Source organism: Scardinius erythrophthalmus (assembly GCF_964197995.2).
Source record: "Scardinius erythrophthalmus genome assembly, chromosome: 6".
NCBI classification, from domain to species: domain Eukaryota; kingdom Metazoa; phylum Chordata; class Actinopteri; order Cypriniformes; family Leuciscidae; genus Scardinius; species Scardinius erythrophthalmus.
In genome coordinates, this window is record NC_138226.1 from 1,105,073 (window position 1) to 1,118,345 (window position 13,273).

General features: G+C 36.6%; 1 protein-coding gene across 1 annotated transcript in view; it reads left to right on the plus strand.

The window, feature by feature from the left end:
- Positions 1–1,199: 1,199 nt before the first annotated feature.
- The window catches only part of glra2 (glycine receptor, alpha 2), a gene marked incomplete at its 3' end in the record, with an annotated part of 36,548 nt that continues 24,474 nt past the window's right edge, over positions 1,200–13,273 (plus strand). Inside the window, exons 1-3 of the mRNA XM_081368036.1 lie at positions 1,200–1,314; positions 7,654–7,787; positions 11,679–11,746. Coding sequence (XP_081224162.1) covers positions 1,247–1,314; positions 7,654–7,787; positions 11,679–11,746 — 270 coding nt within the window. The 5' untranslated portion in view covers positions 1,200–1,246. The remainder of the gene's footprint in view (positions 1,315–7,653; positions 7,788–11,678; positions 11,747–13,273) is intronic.

Here is a 13,273-nt window from a genome sequence, read left to right on the forward strand (position 1 = left end):
AATTCTTCCGCCAAGTAATATAGCTAACAGGTTGTTTAGAACAGAAACACAGTGTCAAGTCAAACAAACAAATAAAAATCTCCAGATTTGATAAGTTTCCCCATATAGACTCTCAGATATAATAGGGTCCACACGACGAAACACGAGAAAGCGCTTTCCTCGGCCGGTAATGTGATTCTGTCGGTCACACAGGCGTGACCCCGTCTGTCACTCAGCAACAAGCTCAACCTTTTAGCATCTGCAATCATGTGCTAAGTGAATCTGTTTCCAAGGCAACCTGGGTTCCCGCTAAATTCCCAAGAGGTGTGTGCTGGTGAGCCTATTGTTTATTTCCTTTTTAATTTGATAGATATAAAAAAAGAAGAAGAAAACAATAATGAAATACGGAGGTTGAGCACAATATTCTTTATTTTTTAAGATGACTACTTTACCTGCAATATAGAGAATATATGATGTTTATTCATTTTTATGTACAAAAACATATGTTTAAGTGAATCGAATCAGTGTGCGAATTACTGAATAACTCAAAATAACTATTGAATAACTTGTTTTTTATGGAATATTGCAGTGTTTATTCTAAATGATTTATAGGTGCACATCATTATTGTGTTAATAATCTTGAATCAGAATAACAGTGACATCTCTTCTCTGATGACGAGGGCGGGGCAACCTCTCACTCACATGAGATCCACCAATAGCAAACCACAACCATCCAATCATCCAATCAATTCCCCACAGACACAATCAAGCCCCGCCTACATTTGTTCTTGTTCGGCACTATAAGGAATTCAAGACGAGCGCAAATCTCCTGTATATGAAGATCCTGGTTCAAGCCTTAACGAAACCCTCGTACCCTTATAATATTCCAATGTCCCTCCCTGATCAAAATCCACTCACGATCTGCCACTTTGAAACAGTTGCGCATGCGCAGACAGAGGCGCGGAGCTGCCCGAGTGCTGAACCCCGCGCGCGCCTGTGATTTAAAGAGATGCTCCTGCACTGACACACTCGACACACACACACACACACACACACACACCGTTTCATCACAAGCAGGATTTCTCTTGTCATCTCTAATGGTGTTTGCTTCAAGCGCGGAATGATTTTGGTAGCTTTGCGGGTTTTTTCGTGGACGCGGTGCGTCTCGGTGTCGGATAAACCATGAGAATCTGGGCTGAAGTGGTTCTGGGTTCACCTGAGGAAAACTGTGCTTTAGTTCTGGAGAAAACACGACGGGTGTTCGGGAATGACTCGCCCTTCTGTGAAACTCCTCTCAACTTTACTCGCGTGTTTGATAGGAATGCACAACTTCAGGTATGTACTTCAGTTATTACTTCCAGACGCGACTGTCAAAGCAACATTAGTCATATATTAGCTTATATATATTAGTCAACATTAGCCGTATATTAGTATACATATCGTTTATAAGAGCGTTTCGGCTCGCTCTCTTGTGCGCGGATGCTGACGTGCGTTGCCATGGCAATTAAGGAATGCTCGAATGAAAATGAGAACGGCAAAGAAAACATCAAAGAATCGGAAGTTACAGTTACAACCAGAGATGAGGATTCCATTCTGTTTCTGTAATGCTAAAGGAGACCGGGGCTAGTTGTCACAGGTCTAATCATAATCTAGATCGTCTTGTTGGTTCCAAACACATACAGACAAAACCACAATCTATTCACACACCGTCAACATTTCTCACATTATCACAGTTTATTCGCTATAGTTTAGAGAACGGTGATGAAATATGAGCAGAACTCAGTTGATATTTGACTGGTTTTGTCCATCCTTCTGTTAGACTGTCTCACACATGAATTATGTTGAATATCTGTCAGCTGTTAAATTTAACTACACAATTAGATAATACCAGTTTAGCTCAACCAATCACCAAGCAATGCTTCATTGTGTTCAGTCTGTGTGTAAAAAGAGCATTAGCAATTAAAGAAAACACACTTCAGCAAAACATGATCAGCTCAAAGTGTCCCAATCATTTTTGCTCCCAAATTTGTATAATTTTTACTGGTAGTCACTGTATGAAGAATATTTGGGTGTAATATGTCACAGTTTTCTTATTCTGCTCTCCTCACTCACAGAAATGAACTATAGTGTCCTGATCACACTAGTGAAACTATATCAAACATGATATCTGGTGTCTGAATAATGTTTGGTTTCACTGTATACTATACATATAAAAAACATTTTTGGTTCCATAAAGATCCTTTTATTGAATAGTACTGCTTTTTCCCTATACATTTTAATAATCTAAAGAACCCTTTTCCCACTATAAAGAACCTTTGATGCATTTGAAAGGTTCTTCACGGAATAATCAATGTCAAACAAAGAACATTTATGTTAAAAAGCATAAGGTGAAACATTACAATGTCAAAGAAAATATCAAAAAGTCCAGTCAAACCAACGCTTGCTTCTCTAGCAGGGCTTTAGTTTGTTGGTTTCAAAGCAAATTTGTATTATCTGTGTGAATTCTGTAGCATATTTTTGTAATATATGTTGGTTAATAAGTAAACAAATAAAACTACATTTAGTCACTATTTAATAAAGCGGAGGTATTTCGCATAAAATATCAAGTTGTGTCACTTTTTTTTATTAATTATGATTTATTTGTGTGTGTGTGTGTGTGTGAATAGCCCCACTGTGAGGGTCAGTGTGTGTTAAATGCCTGTTTCTTATTTCCTGGACAACAACGGTGGACATTTTTATGTATGTGTGTCTAAACAGAAACTGACATTCAAAAATAAACCTTCCCTGAAAAATATTCAGTGAAAGTGTGACAACTAGCCCCGTTGTGACAACTAGCCCCACTGTGACAACTAGCCCCACTGTGACAACTAGCCCCGCTGTGACAACTAGCCCCACTGTGACAACTAGCCCCGCTGTGACAACTAGCCCCGCTGTGACAACTAGCCCCGCTGTGACAACTAGCCCCACTGTGACAACTAGCCCCACTGTGACAACTAGCCCCACTGTGACAACTAGCCCCGCTGTGACAACTAGCCCCGCTGTGACAACTAGCCCCGCTGTGACAACTAGCCCCGCTGTGACAACTAGCCCCACTGTGACAACTAGCCCCGCTGTGACAACTAGCCCCGCTGTGACAACTAGCCCCGCTGTGACAACTAGCCCCGCTGTGACAACTAGCCCCGCTGTGACAACTAGCCCCACTGTGACAACTAGCCCCGCTGTGACAACTAGCCCCGCTGTGACAACTAGCCCCGCTGTGACAACTAGCCCCACTGTGACAACTAGCCCCACTGTGACAACTAGCCCCACTGTGACAACTAGCCCCGCTGTGACAACTAGCCCCGCTGTGACAACTAGCCCCGCTGTGACAACTAGCCCCGCTGTGACAACTAGCCCCGCTGTGACAACTAGCCCCGCTGTGACAACTAGCCCCGCTGTGACAACTAGCCCCACTGTGACAACTAGCCCCACTGTGACAACTAGCCCCGCTGTGACAACTAGCCCCACTGTGACAACTAGCCCCACTGTGACAACTAGCCCCGCTGTGACAACTAGCCCCGCTGTGACAACTAGCCCCACTGTGACAACTAGCCCCACTGTGACAACTAGCCCCGCTGTGACAACTAGCCCCGCTGTGACAACTAGCCCCGCTGTGACAACTAGCCCCACTGTGACAACTAGCCCCGCTGTGACAACTAGCCCCGCTGTGACAACTAGCCCCGCTGTGACAACTAGCCCCGCTGTGACAACTAGCCCCGCTGTGACAACTAGCCCCGCTGTGACAACTAGCCCCGCTGTGACAACTAGCCCCACTGTGACAACTAGCCCCACTGTGACAACTAGCCCCACTGTGACAACTAGCCCCGCTGTGACAACTAGCCCCGCTGTGACAACTAGCCCCGCTGTGACAACTAGCCCCGCTGTGACAACTAGCCCCGCTGTGACAACTAGCCCCACTGTGACAACTAGCCCCACTGTGACAACTAGCCCCACTGTGACAACTAGCCCCGCTGTGACAACTAGCCCCGCTGTGACAACTAGCCCCGCTGTGACAACTAGCCCCGCTGTGACAACTAGCCCCGCTGTGACAACTAGCCCCGCTGTGACAACTAGCCCCACTGTGACAACTAGCCCCACTGTGACAACTAGCCCCGCTGTATAGCCTCATTTAATTCTGTTAAGCAGAATATGTATTCTGTTATTTGTGTGCCTTGATATGACATTGAAAAAAAAAATCTATATTTTATTCTACTTTATTCTATTCTAGTGATGCAAGCCCCCCCCCCCATAAATTATATCCAGAACATAGAGTTTCCAGTTTAGTGAATGTTTACTGATGTTTAGTGAATGTTTACTGATGTTTACTGATGTTTAGTGAATGTTTACTGATGTTTAGTGAATGTTTACTGATGTTTACTGATGTTTAGTGAATGTTTACTGATGTTTAGTGAATGTTTACTGATGTTTAGTGAATGTTTACTGATGTTTACTGATGTTTAGTGAATGTTTACTGATGTTTAGTGAATGTTTACTGATGTTTAGTGAATGTTTAGTGATGTTTACTGATGTTTACTGATGTTTACTGATGTTTAGTGATGTTTACTGATGTTTACTGATGTTTAGTGATGTTTACTGATGTTTAGTGAATGTTTACTGATGTTTAGTGAATGTTTAGTGATGTTTACTGATGTTTACTGATGTTTACTGATGTTTAGTGATGTTTACTGATGTTTACTGATGTTTAGTGATGTTTACTGATGTTTAGTGAATGTTTACTGATGTTTACTGATGTTTACTGATGTTTAGTGAATGTTTACTGATGTTTACTGATGTTTAGTGAATGTTTACTGATGTTTAGTGAATGTTTACTGATGTTTACTGATGTTTACTGATGTTTAGTGAATGTTTACTGATGTTTAGTGAATGTTTAGTGATGTTTACTGATGTTTACTGATGTTTACTGATGTTTAGTGATGTTTACTGATGTTTACTGATGTTTAGTGAATGTTTACTGATGTTTAGTGAATGTTTACTGATGTTTACTGATGTTTAGTGAATGTTTACTGATGTTTAGTGAATGTTTACTGATGTTTAGTGAATGTTTAGTGATGTTTACTGATGTTTACTGATGTTTACTGATGTTTAGTGATGTTTACTGATGTTTACTGATGTTTAGTGAATGTTTACTGATGTTTAGTGAATGTTTACTGATGTTTACTGATGTTTAGTGAATGTTTACTGATGTTTAGTGAATGTTTACTGATGTTTACTGATGTTTAGTGAATGTTTACTGATGTTTAGTGAATGTTTACTGATGTTTAGTGAATGTTTAGTGATGTTTACTGATGTTTACTGATGTTTACTGATGTTTACTGATGTTTACTGATGTTTAGTGATGTTTACTGATGTTTACTGATGTTTAGTGATGTTTACTGATGTTTAGTGATGTTTACTGATGTTTACTGATGTTTACTGATGTTTAGTGAATGTTTACTGATGTTTACTGATGTTTAGTGAATGTTTACTGATGTTTAGTGAATGTTTACTGATGTTTACTGATGTTTAGTGAATGTTTACTGATGTTTAGTGAATGTTTACTGATGTTTAGTGAATGTTTAGTGATGTTTAGTGAATGTTTACTGATGTTTACTGATGTTTAGTGATGTTTACTGATGTTTACTGATGTTTAGTGAATGTTTACTGATGTTTAGTGAATGTTTACTGATGTTTACTGATGTTTAGTGAATGTTTACTGATGTTTACTGATGTTTAGTGAATGTTTACTGATGTTTAGTGAATGTTTACTGATGTTTAGTGAATGTTTAGTGATGTTTACTGATGTTTACTGATGTTTACTGATGTTTACTGATGTTTAGTGATGTTTACTGATGTTTACTGATGTTTAGTGAATGTTTACTGATGTTTAGTGAATGTTTACTGATGTTTACTGATGTTTAGTGAATGTTTACTGATGTTTAGTGAATGTTTACTGATGTTTACTGATGTTTAGTGAATGTTTACTGATGTTTAGTGAATGTTTACTGATGTTTAGTGAATGTTTAGTGATGTTTACTGATGTTTACTGATGTTTACTGATGTTTAGTGAATGTTTACTGATGTTTACTGATGTTTAGTGATGTTTACTGATGTTTAGTGAATGTTTACTGATGTTTAGTGAATGTTTAGTGAATGTTTACTGATGTTTAGTGAATGTTTACTGATGTTTAGTGAATGTTTAGTGAATGTTTACTGATGTTTAGTGAATGTTTAGTGAATGTTTACTGATGTTTAGTGAATGTTTAGTGAATGTTTACTGATGTTTACTGATGTTTACTGATGTTTAGTGAATGTTTACTGATGTTTAGTGAATGTTTACTGATGTTTAGTGAATGTTTAGTGAATGTTTACTGATGTTTAGTGAATGTTTAGTGAATGTTTACTGATGTTTACTGATGTTTAGTGAATGTTTAGTGATGTTTAGTGAATGTTTACTGATGTTTAGTGATGTTTACTGATGTTTAGTGAATGTTTACTGATGTTTAGTGAATGTTTAGTGCATGTTTACTGATGTTTAGTGATGTTTAGTGAATGTTTACTGATGTTTAGTGAATGTTTACTGATGTTTAGTGATGTTTACTGATGTTTAGTGAATGTTTAGTGATGTTTACTGATGTTTAGTGAATGTTTAGTGATGTTTACTGATGTTTAGTGAATGTTTACTGATGTTTAGTGAATGTTTAGTGAATGTTTACTGATGTTTAGTGATGTTTAGTGATGTTTACTGATGTTTAGTGATGTTTAGTGAATGTTTAGTGATGTTTAGTGAATGTTTACTGATGTTTAGTGATGTTTACTGATGTTTAGTGATGTTTAGTGAATGTTTACTGATGTTTACTGATGTTTAGTGAATGTTTACTGATGTTTACTGATGTTTAGTGAATGTTTACTGATGTTTAGTGATGTTTAGTGAATGTTTACTGATGTTTAGTGATGTTTAGTGAATGTTTACTGATGTTTAGTGATGTTTACTGATGTTTAGTGAATGTTTACTGATGTTTAGTGATGTTTAGTGAATGTTTACTGATGTTTACTGATGTTTAGTGATGTTTAGTGATGTTTAGTGAATGTTTACTGATGTTTACTGATGTTTACTGATGTTTAGTGATGTTTACTGATGTTTAGTGAATGTTTACTGATGTTTACTGATGTTTAGTGATGTTTACTGATGTTTAGTGAATGTTTACTGATGTTTAGTGATGTTTAGTGAATGTTTACTGATGTTTACTGATGTTTAGTAAATGTTTACTGATGTTTAGTGAATGTTTACTGATGTTTAGTGATGTTTAGTGAATGTTTAGTGATGTTTAGTGATGTTTAGTGAATGTTTAGTGATGTTTAGTGATGTTTAGTGATGTTTAGTGAATGTTTACTGAAGGTTTAGTGATGTTTACTGAATGTTTACTGATGTTTAGTGATGTTTAGTTAATGTTTACTGATGTTTAGTGAATGTTTACTGATGTTTAGTGATGTTTACTGAAGGTTTAGTGATGTTTACTGAATGTTTACTGATGTTTAGTGATGTTTAGTGAATGTTTACTGATGTTTAGTGATGTTTACTGATGTTTACTGAATGTTTAGTGATGTTTACTGATGTTTACTGACTCCGTGTCTCAGGATAACGGCAGGTCAAGAGAACGAGAGACTGTTCGCTCGGGAATCTTCATCCTCGATGTCGCCCTCAGATTTCCTAGACAAACTGATGGGCCGAACTTCGGGATATGATGCGCGGATTCGACCCAACTTCAAAGGCAGGTTCAGTTCTGGATTACTATCTCCTGAATGTGAATCAGTCAAACATTCTGATGTTGCTTTCAGACATCAAGAGTTTCAGACTGATTTACAGGTATTTCTACACATACATTTAATGTACGTCAAAGAGCCAACAATATTCTTTATATATATATATATATATATATATTCACACACATTACTGTTCAAAAGTTTGGGGGCGGGATGATTTTTAAAATATTTTTTAAAGAGTCTCTTCTGCTCAACAAGGCTGCAATTGTTTAATCAAAAATACAGTAAAAATTGTGAAATATTATTATAATGTAAATCATCTGTTCTCTATGTGAATATATAGTAAAGTGTAATTTATTCCTGTGATCAAAGCTGAATGTTCAGCATCATTACTCCAGTCTTCAGTGTCACATGACCCTTCAGAAATAGGAGATAGCAGATCCTTCTCTAATATGAGGATTTGATGATCAAGAAACATTTATGATTATTATCAGTGTTGAAAACAGTTAATATTTTTCACATTTTAAAAAGGATTTTCATTTTCATTCGATGAAAATTTCAATTTTCAAAAGAACAGCATTTATTTGAAACAGAATCGTTTGTAACATTATACATGTCTTTACTGTCACTTTTGATACATTTAATGCATCCTTGAATAGAATAAATAAATAAAAATACTGACCCCAAACCTTTGAACGATAGTGATAGAAATATATAATTATGTAATTATTTACTCACCCTCGTGATGTCTTTCCAAATCCATATGCTGTTATGTATTTCTGTGAAACACAAAAGAAGAATTTTCAAAGAATGTTCAATGTTGGTAAAAATAGAATTATATTTTTCTTTACATATTTTCCCTAACTTGCTTTAATGCTTTGTTTAGTGCAACAAATACAACCATAATGTAAATGACTTTTTTTCATATTAAACAGATTTTTTGTTCAATTACAGCAACAAGAATTTGGGATGAAATGTGCATAATTGATTAGATTAATGTCACAATGCAAAAAAATCTAAAGGCTTCCTTTCATTATGCAAAATATAATTTATTAGTTTTGGGTGAAATATGACCGGAACAGATTATTAACAGATTCACTTTTCATTTGTTTTGTTTTAAACGGAAAACCCCACAAAAAAGGTCTAGTTTATTATCATAGATTAATGCATGAACTAACATGAACCAACAATAAGCAATAACATTTTTAAAGCATTTAGGATATTTTTTAATGACTCTACAAGTTTGATCAAACCATCAAAATATAAGGAAAACATTAGATATTTTAAAATATTTTAAATATGAGGGAAGAACAAACACTAAACTTGGTGAAGGTATTTATCTGACAAAATTATTAGGCAAACTACAGCTAAGTGTTTTATTTTACGATGCAAAAAAATGCACAGAGAAACAAAAAGCCGAGAGGAAAAAGCAAACACTGACTACAACATAATCAGTTATTAATATTTGGTTGATTCTCTAATTTTTGCATGTGTTCATAATTTCTTTGCCTGGACAAAAATGATGTTGCACGATGTTTCATTGCGTTATTATCACTAATAAAACAAGCACAACTACACAATATGACTACATAATCTATAATAATATTTGAATAAAGGGTGAAGATGAGTAAATGTTGAGTTAAGATTAATAAATACTGTAGAAGTGTTGTTCATTAATGTAAAGTGTTCCCAAACACACCATAAAACAACATAAAAGCATCACTGCAGTAATCCACACAAATATATTCCACATTCATCTGCCCATGCGATATTGAGAAGGTTCCTGGAAGCTGGTGGGACTTTGGTTAAAGTATAAAATGTTTTTTTGGTGCCTGTCAAACCAAAGGACAGGCTAAAGAACACAGTGGAGTTCTTCTGATGTATTATTTAAAGAGGATATTACAAATATTGATGCTGTTTTTGAGCTCTAGATCAGGTTTTCCTGTTTGAATGTTGATTATTCTCCTCATATTCTCCATTGTTGCGGCTCCTCTCTTCCCAGTCTGTCAGTAACACTCTGTTTACTTCCTGTCTCTATGAAGCCCCTCCTTCTGAAAAGCACACTGTGCTCTGATTGGTCGGCTGGAGCAGTGTGTTGTGATTGGTCGAGCGCTTTGAGTGTGTTTGGGAAATGTCCCGCCCCTTACCATAACCGCCAGTTTAACACACTACTAACTAACTCAACCAGGCCCCGCCCCTTTATTCTGCGCATGAATTATTATAATGAGGAATATTGTGACGTGTTCGTTCCCGGAAGAAACTCAAGACTACAATGGAGGCGTTTCAGGAGTTCACTGACACTGATATAGAGAATAACTCACTTTTTAATGCTCTAACTTCAACATTACACACTGAAGAGAGATGAAAACGTTAAAAATCATAATAAGAGCCCTTTAAGACTAGTGAAAGATGTCTTCAACTGGTTCTTGAAGGTCGTGATGTTTGATCCACCGCTGAACATCAGAGACAGTGAAGGTTCTGGAAGCAACTTTGTTTCTTGTTGTAATGGAGGGACTTTTTGATGCTCAGACATCAACACTACACACTAAACACAGATGAACATGAGGAAGAAGCAGAACTCTTCCTCACACACACACACACACACACACACACACACACCTGGCTTTATTTGTTGCTATTAAAGTTGAATCTGAATATGTCTGTCACGGACGAGCGGCCGCTTCTGTGCTTTTGGCACGGATGGATGTTTGAGTCAAGTCACCTTTATTTATACAGCGCTTTCTACAACACAGAGTGTTTCAAAGCAGATTTACAGAGATAACAGGAAAATAATGCAACAAAGTCTGTTTCCAGAAGAAAGTAGCATCACAGTCCAGCTGAAGCCCAGGAGTGATTAAAATGCAATCTTGTTAGAAAACATTCATGAGGTTCAGAATACCTCCGAGGCGCATCTAAAGGAGTATTTTTAGTAACCTGCACCTAGAGTACTTTAATAAACTCCTTTCATGATTTTCAACAAGAATGACAGACTGTATATGATCTAGAAATTAGCGGAGAGATATTCACTGAAAAGAGTTTGATGCGGAAACAAGTTTCACAATGATCATTTTTAAATAGATATTTACTGTGTTTTATTTCTTGCATCAAACTTTGATGATTGCTCTCTTGAAATTATGTTTCTTCTGATTGAGAAAAAAAACAACAACTTTCAAACGGTTTAAAAAAAACATTCAGAGCAATATTATTATTTATAAATTAATATTTCCATTGATTTGTTTATCAGAAGCTTTAATGTGAAGTGACTTACAAATGAGAGATAAAACAAAGTTATTGATTAAAGAGGCAGAAACATGAGATGCTTTAATACAAGCCTCAAAAACTCAAACTCTTCAGAAGATCAAAGTGAAGCAGAACATTGATATGTATTATTTTAGTTACACTAAAACAAAACCATTTGTTCAGTTATTCAGCGGTGATGCATTAAATGTATCAAAAGTGACAATATAATGTAACATTTATAATGTTACAAAAGATTCTATTTAAAATAAATGCTGTTCTTTTGAACTTTCTATTCATCATATAATCCTGAATCCTCAGTTTTCATTAAAAAAATAATATTTTCATCACTGATAATAATCATAAATGTTTCTTGATCATCAAATCCTCATATTAGAGTGATTTCTGAAGGATCATGTGACTCTGAAGACTGGAGTAATGATGCTGAACATTCAGCTTTGATCACAGGAATAAATTACACTTTACTGTATATTCACATAGAGAACAGATGATTTACACTGGAATAATATTTCACAATTTTTACTGTAATTTTGATCAAGAAAAGCTAAATTTTGAATGGTTGTATATGTCAGCTATAGGCTTGAATGGTGAATTTTGTCTTAATATGTTGCAGTTCTTTGTAACATCATGTGTTCCTGCAGGTCCACCTGTGAACGTCACATGCAATATATTCATCAACAGCTTCGGCTCAGTGACGGAGACGACTATGGTGAGTGTGTATGTGTGGTTTACGCCTTTACTTTGCTAAAAACAGGAGTATTGCCTCTGAACTCAACATGACATTAGCTCATTCAAAGGTGCAAATTTAACTAAGTCGGAATATGGCATAAAATCATAGACTGTAAAAAAATATGGACGTAGTGTCCGTGACGTCACCTGTAGGTTTCTGAAGACCGTTTTTGAAGCCTAAAGTGGGCGTGGCCGACCGTCGCCATCTTGGCAGCGCGTCACTCCCGAATTTATTTATTTTTACAGTCAGACAGTTAGCTGAGGTAACGTGATGGCTAACAGACAGCAGACAAACGGCTAACGATGACTAATGACCACAGCAGCGGGAATCCACCTGTCACTCAAAAGTGGACACACCCTTAATTATGCAGAAATTTAAGGCTTAATATAATTTAAACGGATGAGTTATAAAAAAAAATCACCCCCCTCACAGTCGTCATGAAGGGAAAAATAAGCTATATAGACCAAAGCCACTTTTTTCACCAGGCTGTAAACATGTTTTATTCTGCTGTAAAGTTGGGCATTTCAACATGGGGGAGATGCAGATTTGACTCACTTCTGAAGCCGGTCTCTAGTGGCCAGTCGATGAATTACCGTTTAATTCACTTCCGTGTTGGTTTCAAGAGAGAGACAGGGAGGTTGCCGCCTGCATAAAACACAGCAGCGCTTCCATCCCATGTGTTCAAGAGAACAAAATTGACACTTGCTGGGAAACTGGTGCAAAATATCAGTAATGAATTGTACGTTTCTTAAATGTGGCTGTTTTTCCCTCCATCATAAACGAGTGTGTCTCAGAGCGTCAGACGAAACACAGTAAACGCTGTCATGTTCTCTAGCGTTCGGATGCTGGTGTTCGGGAACACACTCGTGTGTGTGACGCTTCTGGAGGGAATTACACCAAATCATTCTCATCACACACTTTCAGAAACACCAAACCAACATTAGAGATGCTGCGACGCCATTGGTCCACTGGTTAAACCAGTTATCCAATCACAGCTGATGCTGAGTTTATCGTCACGAGGTTATTGTTGCACATTGTGGGATTTATTTAATAAATGTTTTTCCTACAATTGTTTCCAGTTTTTTTTTTTTTCACACTGTAAAAAGTGTTCAGTTCACTTAACTTTGCTTTTTCAGTTGCCTTATAATTATTAAGTAGCCTAAATAAACTTAATGCTTAATAAAAAAAAATAAGTAATGTGGAATTGTCAAGTTCACAAAACTTATTTTTTTCAATTAAGCATTACGTTTATTTACTTACAGTTTTTTTCAGTCGCTAACAAGCGTTTGTCCAGCCAGTGTTCATATTTTCAAAACTCTAAACACAATTAGCACAGCATCTGCCTTTTGTGGCCATACCATTCACACATTTCTTGTCGTTTTCACACAATATGCAGTCAGTGAACACATTTCCATAATGCTTAAATTTTCTTAACAGACAATCTATACCTCCCAACAAAATTATGGATTGTTTTTGTAGTATTTACAAATGTTAACACACAACATC